We start from the raw sequence: 15,942 nt of genomic DNA on the forward strand, positions 1-15,942 counted from the left end.
AAATCATCCATCAAAAAAATCAAAATCAAATCGATAAACTTACATCATTAATCATCATGAATTTTTGTTAACATTTGAGGCCTCAGCAACATTTCATACATGAAATTAACTCTACCAAGACAGCTTCAAAGCAATTAATGCAATGAAATTTTCAATCAATGCTAATTTTATGATTATAAATGAGAATTTAGTTGCCTTCATGTTTCCTACACCAGCACTGAAGACATCTAAGCATGACGAATTAAGGTCATCCAGATTTTTTAAGCATCATATTTTTTTCCAATTAAATAAATGGTCCTTAAAAAGGGGAAAAAATTCTGTATTTGATTTTTGAGTCTACTTTTCTTGATTGAATACAATTCTCAGAATTGAAAATTCTTTAGAGTTTAAAGAAACTAGTTCACATTAAACGTTTTTATGAGGTCACTAACTGTATCCACAGTTTCAATAATACAGGACAATTTTTTTCACTGGGCTACTACATAGTATATTTTTTCTTCATCTCTTCTCACATTGGATAATTTCCAGAAAGCAGTGAATAAAGGAAAGGATTCATTTTTATTTTTGATAATTTTGACCTGAGTTACTTTTATTTCACGTATGCTTTCACTGTGTTCTGTGAGTTTGACAATAGTAAAAAATTAAATTCATCACTAAATATCAACTCTGAAATCTGATTCCAGGAGTCACCATACTTCTTTCGTTGACTGTATTTCTCAACTTAGTCGCTGAAAAGATGCCCTCAACCTCCGATGCAGTTCCACTGATAGGTATGACCTCTGACCTCTGACCTCGGATGTCTGAACGAAGGCAAGGTCACTCTGATACTTGGAGGGCTCGTTATAGGCATCATGCTCATATTTGCAAGTCCTACAATCATTCTCATTTCCACTTCTCCAAAGCCAATGAATGATTATTTTCAGCAGTTCCATGGTTTACACCACTGACCACCATATGTGATCCCAAACATGAAGTATTTTTACATTGTTCAATGTTTCTCCATACTATCCCAGCAACAAGCAGCTGATATTGACATTTTATTGACTTCAGTATGATGAAAAAGCCAATGAAATACAACCATTGTCAATGTGCAACTTTAATGAATGTTACCGACCAATATTTATGTGCATTTTGAGTAATCCTTCTGTGTTCCATCCCACCAAACCTTTTTCCATACATAATTCACCAACAGCATCCACCCAGCCAATAGCTCCGCTGCTAAATGTTGTGCTAAGCGTGTGACAATATGTGAGCCTTCAATTAGATATAGATGCAGCCATTTTGTAGCCCCTTCCCCTTTCACCTCCAGCATTTCAAAGGGTTTGTGCCTACTGGTGGAATTGGCATCAATGTGACACCCCTCATTACCCTGCCCCATGGGCTACCCACTCAGTCCAATGCCACCATTTAGACACGCAAGAACCCCACTTCTTGTGTCTGCTATGCAGAAGTGAATGTCTTTACGAGTGCTGTTTAAATCTAACGCTTTGCTCGGATAGGTGAGGATATGATCCAAAGTGGAGCCACCAATAGCTGGCAATTATCCACTCAATCAACCATTTTCCAAGGCCTCAAACCATTGATATGCCAAAAACAGCACTCATAGTGCACATTCAACTTCTCAGGCTACCTTGTGACTGTCAATAACTGTCTCACCGTGTCCTGAGTCTCATGAAAGAATAGTGTTTAACCATGCTCACGCATAAATAACATAAATGTTTCCAGTTTAGTTTATGACATGGGATGAATCATTATGTAGTGGATCTGATTAGATATAGACTTATTGTGGGCAGATAATATTTCTACAATTGAATAGATCATGATAGTAGTTACACTAAATAAAATTATTACTATAAAACCCCACTATTCACTTGACTAGGAAATCCATCATCAAATTCACAGATGCCATCAACAAAAATATTGTACTTACACAGAATTCATCTCATTCATCCAGATTTTAACTCCATTAAATAATTCATCAGAGACTTAAAACTGTCACTTTTTATGGTTTCACCGGCTCTTTTCAAGACTATCACAAAGAACTACAATCCGCATTTAAAGTCACCTCTTTAACATAAACATAATGTGTAATCTTAAAAATTTTCAGCTTTCATAATTCTGTCATACTTGCACAATATTCATGCTCAGGATTGATAGTAACTGGATTTTTAAATAAAAAAAAAACATTATTTTGTGATCATTCCTCTCAACTTTTTAAACAGAACCCCACATGTATACCAAGAATGTAAAGTCGATGCAATTTTTCACATAGCCTACGAAATGGAAACTGTATTTCCAAGAACAAAACATTTATGGTGTCAGAATATATGAAAGTCTTTGATTTCCATTCTTTGATATTACATCGTTAGTGACAAAAAAAATGTGCGCATAGCATGCTGTGCCATTTTCAAGGACTAAGGGATACTAAACGCCTTGTTCTATTTCAGGAGTGACCATCTTGCTCTCGTTGACTGTCTTCCTGAACCTCGTGGCCGAGACCCTCCCCCAAGTCTCCGATGCCATCCCCCTGTTAGGTAGCTCGGGTTCACTCTCGCCTCTGTGTCCGTACAGCCATAATTCTGTGCGTGCGTGTGAGTGTGTGAGGGTGTTTGATTATGCGTGTCTGGAAGTGTGGCCATATACATGTTTGCATATGTCGTAAATTTTTTGGAGCCTTTTCTTGGTTTTTTAGAGCTGGTGGTGATAACTGTGTGTGACAGTTGTTTGCTTCGTGATACTTGGATAGTTGGAGGAGGGGGATTTTGATGCAAACTTCCATAATCAGCTAGATACCACGGTCGTTTTTTTCGCCGTTCACATCACATTAGAAAGACGTTAAACCACACAAAAAATAAAAAAAAATTAAAACCCCTTGCCCCACTTTCGTTATTGGTCCATCTTTAAACCTGTTAAGTAATGCCCCTAACTCTCCTCGATCCCATTATTTCATTCTTTGGATGGTTTTATTCACGACGTGGAATGAATTTTGGCCTTAATCCCTCGGGCCTCGGTTGATTTAATTTTCCCGTGCACTCGGCAGTGGACAGTCAGAGAAGAGCCAATCTTTGGCCATTTCTCACACTGCCATTCGTTGAAGAGTGTCTCTTACATTCCAGGTGTCACTATCCTGCTGTCTTTAACAGTATTCTCCCTTCTTGTGGCCGACGTATTGCCCCAGACTTCCGATGCTGTCCCCCTTATAGGTTAGATCGGTTTTCATAATCCTGTTTCGGTTGTATTGAAGTACCGCTGCATGAGTTGATGCTCACCATATTCATAATTAAGTTCTTAACTAGGAAACTATAAACCAACTATCAATTCCTGTAATTAAAATTATAACCCCAATGTATAATTTTTTTCAAATGCAACAAATTTAAAGCCCCAATAATCATTATATTTTCTGATGTATGCATAATAAGAAGCTCATAAAAAAATGGTAGCTTTTGGGCCGTTTTTCCTACACCACATAACAGCTATTGGTTATAAATTACATCAAATGTATCGACACATAGATTTGTAGGTCCCAATCACTTTATTGTAGAACATAGGAATGAGACTCTGCTTGTGTTCTGACTTTTGGTGGTGAAATATGCTTTTAGTGACGCTTTCACCTATAACCCAGCATGGCTTAATCACCTTTTAGCATCCCAAAGTAAGAATTGCACCAAATTTTGCTTATGCCTTTGTTATTCCTTCCTTCTCTTTCTTTCTATCCACTCCTTTAATATTTCCTCTTAAATCCCTTGCTAATACAAACTTCAGACCAGCATTATAATAACCATTTTAAAGGCAATATCCATGAGTTGATACCCTACCTTGCCTCAAATTTTATTTATCCAAAAGAATGTTCCACTCATACTGAAGCTGCTACCATTTTAATGTACGCCTTGCTCCTGTATACGTATAGCCCCCTTTTTGAACATTTGTCTCCATTTGCTATCTTTTACTGCCTTTTGATATTCCTGGCTCTTGTGCCTGCTGCTATCATGACCCAATGGATATGTATGTGCCAAGGAAGTAGAATGCCTCTTAACCATTTTTATTGCCCAATATTTTCTCCACTTATGAATAGTGGGAGGAAAGCAATCAAGTCAAAGGAATTGCTCAATGGAGACCCTTTTCTGCCAACTTGCCTTTAATCCATAGCCCTCTTTTATTTAATTTTCTACAACCAAACCTTAAACCCACGTATAAAGTCTGGTATTATCTCATCACGATACCTATCAATGAACAACTAACTTACTTAATTTCAGATTTCTTACTTTCTTGATCATGAGAACTGTTATCAATCGAAGGATATAAAGCCACCCTCCACCTCCAAGTATCAACTGACTCTGTCCCATTCACAAAAAAAAGGCGTACTTTTTATATATTTAGTTGTTGTTCTATTTTTCATTATTATTATTGTTTGTTATTATGGATTCGTTTCCTCCTCACCATTTCATATTGAAAGGGCAATTTCCTAAGCATGTAAATACCAAGAAGTGCAACGATATGAAAATTAAATTTATAAAATCTAAACACTCCTGTTATAAAGCAAAAGAACAAAACACTTTGTTCCTAAAATCTATTTTGTCGTGCATTCAGTGCGAAGTTCACGCAAGGAGCAGAACGTCACCTAACAGCAGGACTTATAAACAACCATCTCTCTAATCCCCTGGAATGCCTTTGGAGTTTGGTAAGCACCTGAAGGTAAATTAACGTCAGAAATAAAATCCATTTCTTAAATCCTGTTACCAAAAAAAAAAAAAAAGAGTCCTTTGCAGCTATTTGAACTGAATGAAATCCAGTGAAACTAAAGTGATGCTCCTCGAACTCAATGTTAATATCATGCTGCTTATTCCTTAAAAATAAAATACCTTACCAAAATTTAACCATCCTAACGTAGATGACTGATGATTATTTTGCATCGTGGACTCTACATAATTTTTATCATAAAAGGGGCTAGCAGAGTGACCCGGTGGCATGCATGTCAAATGGCTAAAGTAGAAAATCACTGAATAAATGAATAACTCTCAAACCCGCGTACCTAGAGAACCTCCATGAAAACAATAGATGGTCTGCCATCAAATTATTAAATTATTTTAAATTATTGCATTAAAGCAGAACTTCACCTCCAAGTTAAACATAATGCTTTTTATTTAATAAACTCTGCTTCTAATTCTGGTATGCTTACATTCAAATTAACTGATTTTCTGCTTATTAAGTGTTGGTATTCAAACACATTTCAGTAGATTTTTGCACCTATTTTAAATTTAAATTTATTTTGAGGAGGCTACGACACGTTTTAGTCCTAGTTATTTGTAAATTAGTTTTTTATGTATTTTAAATTTAAGATATGAAGTATTACTTACCATTCATAATGGAAATTTCAATTAATTTAAACACTTTACGTGGTTTTATATGGCTATAAAGCCTGTAGGTGAATTGATTCTATTTATTGGGCATAATTTCTGGGGTTTGAAATTTTATTGTAAAGTGGGAGGCAAAAGACTAGCAAATATTTTTTGATTTCTTTACCCAATTTCTTAAATTTCACGATTAAAAAATGCTAGATAACAAACTATCAGAGTGTAACTTCTTTGGCTTATGATTGTTGAAGAAGGAATGGAACCATTCATGTCTTCATCAATGGTGAATTCCAGGAACATACTTCAACTGCATCATGTTCATGGTGGCATCCTCGGTGGTGCTTACAGTAGTCGTCTTGAACTATCATCACCGAACAGCCGATATACACGAGATGCCACATTGGGTGAGTAATTTGGAGGCAGAGGGTGAGTGATAATGTTTACTTCTTTTGGCTCTCACATTCAGGAAAAGGAAATTAACACCCCAGCCATTAAAACTAATAATGTTATTCCAGCTCCAAGTGATCATCTAATTCCTCTTCTCTGAAATTCCATAGAGCATTAAAAGATTGAGTCACAATGTATCCATGGGTGAAGATAATGGAGCCTCATGTACTCTACTCTCTTTCTTAGTATAGATACGTTACGTTTCTCTGAATTGCAGCATTTGGGCACCAGATCCTGTTTCACCGAAATTACGTGGAATGGAACGAACTCTCACGGCTTAATTTTTTAATGATAATTTTGAGTGCCAACAAAACATTCAGTTTTAAGACTGCATGTGAGTGGCAAACCTTAAAAAATTCTTCTTACATACCATTATTGGAATATTTTAAAGGGTGTTTCACGTGAGGCATTCATTCACATGCTCTAATGCATCAGCCATTTCTACAGAGCTGCAACAATGAAGAAAACAAAAGGAATCAATTTCCTTAAAATCAACTAATTTACTTTCAGGTATTCATATACATATTTCCACTTTTCCCATCAAAGTTTCTTGCTTGTGCTACTTCATTGCTCCTTGGCAATTGCCTCTATGTACTATTTAGAGCACCATCTAATAGCCTCCATGAACTAGGCTATGTAAAGCTGATGCAAGGCATTCTTTACTCCCCTATCAAAGTTAGGATCCATGCAAAGAAATTTTAAAAGCCTCTACCCAGAGAAAGCTGAATTTATTTGGGCCCTCGTTTGGTTACACATTTTAAATTTCTTGTTGGCAAATCGAATCAATATAGTGACTGGGAGACTATGCCCTGCCAAGATCTTCTAGGCTGCTTCAGGGCTCTGTGTAATGAGATTTTACATCATTCACAACAGATTCAATTAAATAGGAAGCAGAATCCATGAAATGATTATCTCTTTTTAATAATTTAGATATTTTTTATAGGTGAATCGATGGAGTTTAATTGCTCAGCAAGTATGGAGCCACTTATTTCTAATTTTTCCATGAAAATATCAAATGTTAAAAATGGTAGCAGCATTCATGCTAAGAAACAGAATTCTATAATGTAAAACCAAAACAAAATTTAAAGCAAAGCACATGAAGACACCATTCAATTTCAAGAATCGACTGGATACAAAGCTTTTGACAATGCTATTTAAAGGATTGAATATATTTAATTGCAGTCTTGGTTACATTAGGGATCAATTGAAATTAGCACAAGAATGCTGTTTAAGTAAAAAGTATTGCATCATGTACTGTTCTTTTCCTTTTCCATAGGACAGAGCTTTAAACAGTTTACGAAGACGGAAAGTTGATGTCCTCACTTTCAGCCACGATTTGCTATTCTACAAATAATCTTTCCCTCTCTTCTCCACATATTCCAGAAAAATAATTTTAATGAGCATTGATGCAGGCTCACAACCTTTTTCCCCACTGCATACTTTCTGTATTTTAGCCAAATTTTCCCTTGCCTGGGAAGATGAAGTTGAAGGCAAATTGACACATGTCTGTTCTCCACTGTTTGGCCAATTGGATCAAATGTTCAAGTAAAGCCTTAACATTTTCAATACCATTAATATGACTCAAGCAAGTTCTAATGCAGCTGTAAACATGGTCAGTCAAGCCTATACATACAGAAATGTTACTATCATGAGGGACAGTGCAATGCAAGCACAAACAATTGATCACTCAGATCAAAAATTGCAATTCATTAAAAGAATTTGGTGAATGGAAGGGAAAGATAAATAACTGCAAAGAATGCTCTTCATTCAGCAATTCTCCCCTAATTTAAAATTTTAAGACATGAAAGTTGTCACCCACTTTTCATGAGTTGATGATGTCATTCGGTTATAGAGAGAGTTACAGTTGATAATTAACTTGTTCACGAGGAACCACTCAAAGAGGGAATGAATTGCTCTGAAGAGTGTTTACAGCTATGTGAGTTCAATGCAAGGAGGAAAGGAGCAGCTGAGAAGTAGTGATCCTACCAGCCGGAGTGCATGACATTGTCAACTTATCTACGAAAGGGTTAAGGCTCACAATTTTCCACCACTACCAGCTCAAGAACTAGGCAACAGATCAAAAAACAGAAAATTATGGGTCTCTTTACCTTCCACTCTCTACCTCAATTGGCAATTGGGAATGTGCCCTTAACGATTCATTTTCAGCATAATAACGGAGAATGTAATTGGGCATCATAAGTGCATGGAAAAAAACTACATACACCCTAACTCCAAGCAATCCACATACAGCAGACTCCCGATTATCCGGCTGCGGTATATCCATGTTGCGGATTATCCGTGCATGATTTTTGCTCTCGCTCAATATTTTCCGTGATCTTTATCAAAAAGTAAAATCGGACACAAAATCACCGGAATTACTTCATTAATGCTAGGATACACTGGGCTTATTATTTCTGTTAGAATCCGCTTCGTAGAATGGAAGCAATCACCCGCTAGCTGCATTCACAGGCAGGGGCACAGCTAGGAATTAAGGCTGGGGGGGTTTAGGTGCAACTAATACTGGGGTGTGTGGGGGTATGGAATACCCCCCAGGATAATCAGTAGGTGCAAGATTAATAAATTGCGGAATTTTAAGATAAAAGGTTCAAAATGGTGAGTTTTACGGCTTTCTGAGATATACTCCTTACACTATTCTATTAGTAATATTTAACCAATTACGTAAAATGGATTAAACTTAAAATTTCTCTGAGCTCTGGGGGGTTTTAACCCCAAAAACCCCCCCTCCCTGTGCCACTGTTCACAGGAGCACCATGTTCCATTTTTCCAAGCCTCGCAGCCCACGACTGCACTCCGTGCTCACAGATACACGTGCTGCAGCAGTTGCAACCCGCGAAACTTCTGCAAGAGGCGACTACGTGGCGCGATGCCTGACAGTGTTGTTTCCGATGTTGAGCAATGGTTTTGAAGCATTCGTGCAGACCACTTTTCCGTATCCGTGATCACAAAGCCACGGATGTGTGGTTTTCGAAATCAGGCCTTAAATTTGGATTTAATAATACAAATACAACCATGTTATCGCCAATAAAAGATCGCGAACTGACAAAGAAAGCCCCCAATGAGTCCGGAAAGTACTCTAAAATAACAGAATAACGGAATAAATAATAATATACTGTTTGTTTTACGTAAATTATGAACATTGCAAGACATCAAAGTGAAAATTTCTGTCATCCGTATTTTCCGATTATCCATGCAGTCTCTTCCCATCATTAGCCATTAGGATAATCGGGAGTGTGCTGTACTCAGACTGCCATTCATCCAGATTGCTTTGAGGTCAAGAATTCAGATGAAATCAACATTTTATATTCATAGCACTGGGCTATTTAAAACATATAACAAGTGACTTTGAAAAACGGTCAGGCTAAAGCAGCGACAAGAATCCAACCGTACTAAATTTTAGCATCATAATTTTTGCCAAGAATAATCCAATTGTCAACAGAGAAAATACTCCATAACATGATGTGGTGGATATTATCAAACACAGAAAATTTAAATAGCTTGGTGAACTCAACCACTTTGCACAACCTGTATTTTGTACTCTTCTTATCATCTCAAGGTCTGAACGTTTCGGACCGATTGATGGCATGAAGAGTTGAAAGAAATCTCATTGAGGAGTCCATTGAATTATTTTCATTTCTCATTAGTACAGTACACATTAAACATAATTTTAACTTTTTCCAAAGGAATTACCTTAAAGCTGAACTATTCCATATTCAAATACTTGGTTATCCACATGTAGTCCTGCATTTTGACACTGATAATAGTGTTCTACATTCTTTCATGGCTTTGGCTCATTGATGACTTCTTTTGAAGGTCAAGTACTAGGACAGCAGGAAAGAGGAAGGAAAAGGACAAGATAATTATATGGTATGAAGAGAGTTCTGAATCATGCTGAATATAAGGACATATATGAGGGGCTGAGAAGCCAAGTGGTACAAGTGATATTGTGTTCTAAACAGAGTTAGGTAGAGAAATTAAGCAAAGAAAAACTAGATATTTAGTGGTGCATTTGATTTTTCATCCCATGTCAGCACAAAACAGAAACTCACTCTCATTCCTTGGCTGCCAAGCTTTTATATGTTTCTTCTGTCAATTTCTGTACCTAACTCTGTTTAGAAAAATGATCAATTGTACACCTTTGCTTCTCACCCCCTCATATGTAATACCAATACATGTAGAGGCAGTTCCCAGGTTGAAGACTACCTGACTCATGGATTTTTTTAAACTTATAGACAGCTGCTGAGGCTCCATAAGAGAAAATGAAAACTAATATTTTTTTCTTTCTAAATACTATGTCCCATTTAGCTCTTGCTAGTTATTAACTCTTCATACCCTTAAACCACCATAACATACCTATGGTAACATTTTTAGGGAATTTTCCATAGCCTTGGGACTACCTAAACATACATATGTATATAACAACATACAGCATGTACACAACAAATTTCATCATTAGTCTTTTGTAGCATTGGAAAAGATATAATTAAAGCATTTTGATGTGATACAAAAGTTACAGGGCCTGCTACTCAACAGCCAAAGACGTTGAAAAAAATTAGGATCAAAATAGCTCGCATTTGATAATGTCTTTTCTGAGCAATAACAACAATTAAAATAAAACATTCAGAAAATACATACATATTTGAATGCTTTTAAAATAGAAGAATTAGTATTTCATCAATAGAGCAACTGAAGTCCCCGAATCATTCCAATGAGAGCCTGTATAATTAGGATGATTAACTATTGAAGATGTACACCATAGCAAAAATTACAATTTAATTCATGGATTCAGCAATAGAATTTGGAAGTAAACACCAATCAAAAAAATAGCACATAAGCCACTCACTCATAATTTAAAGAAATTAATAGGTATGTCTAGAAGATGCACCAATAATAGAAGTTCTAAAAATCTAAATACGTCACAACATCTACCCACCAACGACTACCAAAAATATGCTTAGATCAGATTTCAACATCATTAATAGCAGCTCATCTTTTCACAAGAAAAGGTTTTAGTCACAAGAAGAAAGGTCATGCAACAACAAAAAATATAGGTACTATCTAATACATGCATCAGTAATTTTATTTTTATTTTATTCTCAAACCACCGGATACAGCTCTTATTGGCCATTTTACACCGGGGTGTTCAACAAATGTAACAAGTAAACGTACACAAACGACCATGCCCTGGACCGGGGAAACCTACCCAGGCGGGATTCGAACCTGCGACCCCTTGTTTGGCAGGCAAGAACGTTACCCCGCCGCCACCGAGGCCGGCATTAATTAATTAATATTATTCAATGCATGTCTCCACAGATAAATATTCACAAAAAGGTCTATTTTTATTACCCAGAATGCAGGTTGCCTGAATGCCATATGACAAGCATCGAGTCTACAGCAAAAGTAAATATTAAGGAGACCTATTCCATCATTAACCATACAAACATGGGGCTAAAACTTAAAGCGACATGTTTGTAATCAAAATTTTATTAGGAAATATAAATAGATACATCTTTTCACAGCTTCTATATGTTTTCTACAGTTAAATGCTATGTCCCGATAATGTTAATCCCAAAAAAAGCTTATCCTGCCAGATTCATGAGGAGCTGTTTCCTTATCTTGAAGTGGAGAGTCGCATAATCACCTCAACACCAATTTCTCATTTTGAATGATGTTTATTTTACAGATCAAGTGTGTCTTCCTCCAGTGGTTGCCATGGATCTTGGGTATGAGTCGTCCAGGAAAGAAGATCACCAGAAAAACAATACTCATGAGCAACCGGATGAAAGAGTTAGAATTAAAAGAGCGGTCATCCAAGTCCCTACTAGCCAACGTACTAGACATTGACGATGACTTCCGCCATGGTGGCACATTACAATCCAACAGTGCTGCCGCCTCTGCTGCAGTAGCCTCTGCCCCAGCTACTTCCTTGTTTCGTGGTGTTTCCTCTTCCGGATCTGGACTCGCTGTTTCTGCCGCGGGGAGCGGAACTATTCCCGGACCTGGTGCTTTCACTGCAACTCCCGACGATGCCGCATCTGCGGCGGCGGCAGCAGCCGCAGTGGCTGCTGCAGCCGCTGCCTCTGCAGCTTCCCGGAGGCTGTCTCCCCCACCTTGTGCCCTCACCCAAAGGGAGCTGCAAGCAATCCTTCGTGAGCTTCAGTTCATTACCAATCGCATGCGAAAGGCGGACGAAGAAGCTGAATTGATAAGTGACTGGAAGTTTGCTGCGATGGTAGTCGACCGGTTTTGCCTCATTGTCTTTACATTGTTTACAGTCATTGCCACAGTTGCAGTCCTCCTCTCTGCACCACACATCATTGTCCAGTAACAAAGGTTCAGCCTGCATTATAGGCTTTTTCAGGCCTGTATCTTTTTTGGCACTAACCCCAGAGCACCTCTTCAGGTAATTTGGGAATGATGAGCTTTTTTCTATGATGGAAAATCAGTAGATCAAAGATATTATCCTGCACCTTTAGAGGCAATCAAATTCTACAAATGATTCCCTAATAACATCGCCGAGAAAAACTCTCACTATTAGCAAAAAGTGAAAAGTCAAATGTGTTGGTTACACCCTATATTGTTCTTGGTGGAGATTCGGAGAACACCAGGGACAAGAAATTGCTGTTAGGGCTGGTCTCTTAACTGCATGTTGTTGTGACAAAACTAATGACATTTTTATATATATGGAAATTCAATAGACTGAATTGGTTGCTATATATCAATTTTATAACACTTGTGGTATGTCTCATCGCTCAATCTTTCTGTTTAAGGAGTGAAAGTTAATTGTTAATGATTCCTGAAGATTGAAATCATAGCTGTCCCATAATACACACATAGATTAAAAGCATAGGATGATATTCAGGCTAAATTAGTCTGTTTTAAATGTGGGATATGTTGCATTTTGGTTGTAGGACCAATGTACAAAGTTATATTGTTACAAATGAAGGAAGCCTGTTAACTTCTTCCGAGTGACATCCTTCCATGTTAAACACGAATTAGTCGATATATCTTCAGACAGGTAGGTTTTATAATTATCTTCCCGGTAACAATAATTCATTCTGTGTTGTGAACCATAGGATAATTCTCAAGCAATGTTGATGACACGAGTGACTGAAGCAAGGTTTTCACAATGGATAAACAAAATTTGGAAGGATGAAAAATATGGTATTTGGTGGGGATTAATCCGTAATGTACCAAAATTTTTCATCCCCTTAACAAATTCTTACCATTCAGAACAATTGGAGGATTATCTTTCATAAAAAAGCACCATACACCCCTATACCTCTCTCACAATGAGTGTTTGTAAATTTATGGTGTATGTCTGTTTATCTGAATTTACAAATATGCCTGGGCACGTATGGAAGCAATTTGGGAAAGGTAATGGAAATGCCCACCACCCGAGTATAAGAACACACGTCACGCTGAAGACCAACTTCCCAACACCTACATCAATGCACAAACGTTTTTCAATGATGCAAAATGTTGACCTATTATTAATAACCTTATTTTTATGTGTGATTGAATTGCTAATTATAAGGAAATAATGTTTTAGAAATCGACTAGAATTTTTGATGAATGGAAGCCAAGAACTGAAAGTGTCACGAGTTATCTTATATGCCTCACAATACCAAGAATTTGATATTCCAAATGGCTCAAGTTCATAGGTAAAAGTTGAATACTGCATGATGTTGTTTTTAACTACTATAAGCCAATTTTATTGCATTCGATTATTGCTCTTTTCCACATTTTACATGTGTAGAATTAATTTTGAAAGGTAATCAAGATTTTTCTTTTTTCATTAAAATAATTGTAAAGTTGTTGCTCTAAATTACAGCCTCAACCAGCACAATAACTGCAAACACTGCTTAAAATTTTGGAAAGATAAAAATCTTGAATTACAAAAATACAAACTTAATTTATTAGTTAAAAAGAAAATAATATTTCCACGAAACACAAAGTCATAATTTGTTCCATTAATGAAACACCCATGCATAAATTATAAAACATGAATGACAATCTTAGGATTTTCAATTTCTATCATTTGCATATTTATCTTACCTAATTGGAATTCGGTGAATATTTTCAATGCTTGATATAGAATAAAAAGTTGATCAAAATTATGAATACTCAAATGAAACATAACTCAAATCAGAGCATGGCTTACAACTCAGGTACATATTTCATAAAAAATAAAAGAAATAATTTTGTTAAGTTGCTCTGCTAGTGATGCAAATTTAAATGAATGAGACATAAATGAGAGATAACAATGGTTGAGTTAATACTTAAAAAAATTTCATTCCTCTATTTAATGCTAGAAACCAGCTAAATCTTCAAATAAAAAGGGGTACTTAAGCTTGTTAAACACTTCTTTGAAGTTTATCATTTACAGGGATTTTTTAAGGAATTAAACCTATTTATAAAACATAATAGTATATGGAATATATTCTTGTATAGGAGTTCCTCTGTACCTACCAAGCTTCTACACCAGAAGTATTTGGTTCGACTAACTCAAAACTGAATTTTTTCCTCATATTTTTATTGAAAATTTTCTTAGTTTCCCATCTTCAGCTTTCTGAGAATTACAAAAGGTCCAATTCAACCAGGTAAAATGCATGCAGATATAAATTTTTACTAACAAACATCTCATCAATAAGGCACGTTTATGTCTAGATGGCTTTTGGTTTAAGATGTTGTTTTAATTTGAAAAGTGTAGTTTAAAATTTCTGAGCAGAAAGGTGCAGGCCAGCAACTTTGATGATCAGAAATTTTTCAACTGTATCTTGAACTTATTTTGTAAAGAATTGCCATTTATGGTATCAACTACTACGACATTTTATAAAGAACAGTACTGGCAATAAATGGTAGTTCTCAACAAAGGTTATGATAAGTATTTTTAATAACAGCAAAATAGGAATGGGGTGATCAGTGAACATTTAACCAATGGTATTGGTTGTGTTAGATGAAATTATTTCCTGTGATGATACTCAATGCAGATCCATCAGATTGAAAATTTTCACATGGAGAAGATACTGACTATATTATAATTTAATTTATAAAAGATCCTCTGGGCAATAAGTAGCACACACCAGAGTAGATTGAAAAAAATTCCCAGATTTTCCTATTTTTGAACTGCTATAAGATGTTTATGCTCAAGTAATACCATGAGTTCTTAAAGCTCCATTCTTTGAGAATATGCCAATTGAAATGCAAGCATTCCTGATAAAAATCATTTCATACAGGAATACTGATAAGTGAATTAGTGCATAAAAGCAATGAAAGATAAAAATACCTATTCAAGAATAAATCATTTGTTACTAGCTTGCCGCGGGAAAATGATGTAACATTCTTACAATGTAAGTGAAATTTTCAAATGTAATAAAAGCCCTTGTTACAACAGTTTGTTAATTTTTTACCAGCAGTTAAAAACAGATTGATTTTTATCATTACTATTATTAAACATTAAAATGGTAAAAATGTTACCACTTACTCATGCCCATAAAATACAATCATACACCATGAAAACAGAAAACCATAAATACATTTAATAGTGTCAAATATGTATTAAGTGTAAATGCAAGAATTATAATTTTATGACAATAAAATTTAATACTTTGTATCAAAGATTTTAATACATTATGGGATATTGAGATTGTGTAAATGAACTTTTAATATTGAAATGTTTGTTAAATAAATCTTGTGTTTTGATTTATGACATATTTTTATAAATGACTTGTAAATGCTAAATGTTTGCACCCTATTTAAGACATGTCAATTGTTTTTTTAAATCATCAGTACATCTCATCAAGCCACAACTCCATGTGAAAAGATATCATTATTATATTACTTTCATCATAACTCCATTGCATGATATACCACTTAAAAACCCACCTAATAATAATTTATTAAAACCTAATCCTATGTTTCACAGGAGTTAAACTCAAGTGCAATTTTACAGAATTCCTGCATTCATCAGAAGTGCTTCATAACCTTTACAATATGAATATAACAATTTTGTAAAGAACTTTCCATAAATAAATCCTAAAAGATTTTTTCAGTGAGTAATGCATGTGTTTGAATAACATAGCAAAATAGCTGTAATATAATGCTTTATCGATTATGTAAAAGT

General features: G+C 35.7%; 2 protein-coding genes across 11 annotated transcripts in view; one reads left to right on the forward strand and one right to left on the reverse strand.

Moving 5' to 3' along the window:
• The window catches only part of LOC124169348 (neuronal acetylcholine receptor subunit alpha-7), a 92,008-nt gene extending 76,796 nt beyond the window's left edge, over nt 1-15,212 (forward strand). For 2 of the 7 annotated variants that reach the window (XM_046547939.1, XM_046547936.1), the window contains exons 8-10: nt 684-770; nt 5,646-5,755; nt 11,500-15,212. In XM_046547939.1, coding sequence (XP_046403895.1) covers nt 684-770; nt 5,646-5,755; nt 11,500-12,144 — 842 coding nt within the window. In that variant the 3' untranslated portion in view covers nt 12,145-15,212. Of the gene's footprint in view, nt 1-683; nt 771-2,447; nt 2,535-3,116; nt 3,204-5,645; nt 5,756-11,499 lie in introns of all 7 variants that reach the window. The other 5 variants (XM_046547935.1, XM_046547934.1, XM_046547940.1 and 2 more) reach the window with 3 other exon arrangements.
• The window catches only part of LOC124169347 (high affinity cAMP-specific and IBMX-insensitive 3',5'-cyclic phosphodiesterase 8-like), an 86,080-nt gene continuing 76,412 nt past the window's right edge, over nt 6,275-15,942 (reverse strand). For 3 of the 4 annotated variants that reach the window (XR_006867097.1, XR_006867099.1, XR_006867100.1), the window contains exon 18: nt 9,432-9,637. The gene's annotated coding sequence lies outside the window, so the exon portion shown is untranslated. Of the gene's footprint in view, nt 6,639-9,431; nt 9,638-15,942 lie in introns of those variants that run through there. The other variant, XR_006867098.1, reaches the window with a different exon arrangement.

This window comes from Ischnura elegans, chromosome 12 (assembly GCF_921293095.1).
Source record: "Ischnura elegans chromosome 12, ioIscEleg1.1, whole genome shotgun sequence".
In the NCBI taxonomy this organism is placed as follows: Eukaryota; Metazoa; Arthropoda; class Insecta; order Odonata; family Coenagrionidae; genus Ischnura; species Ischnura elegans.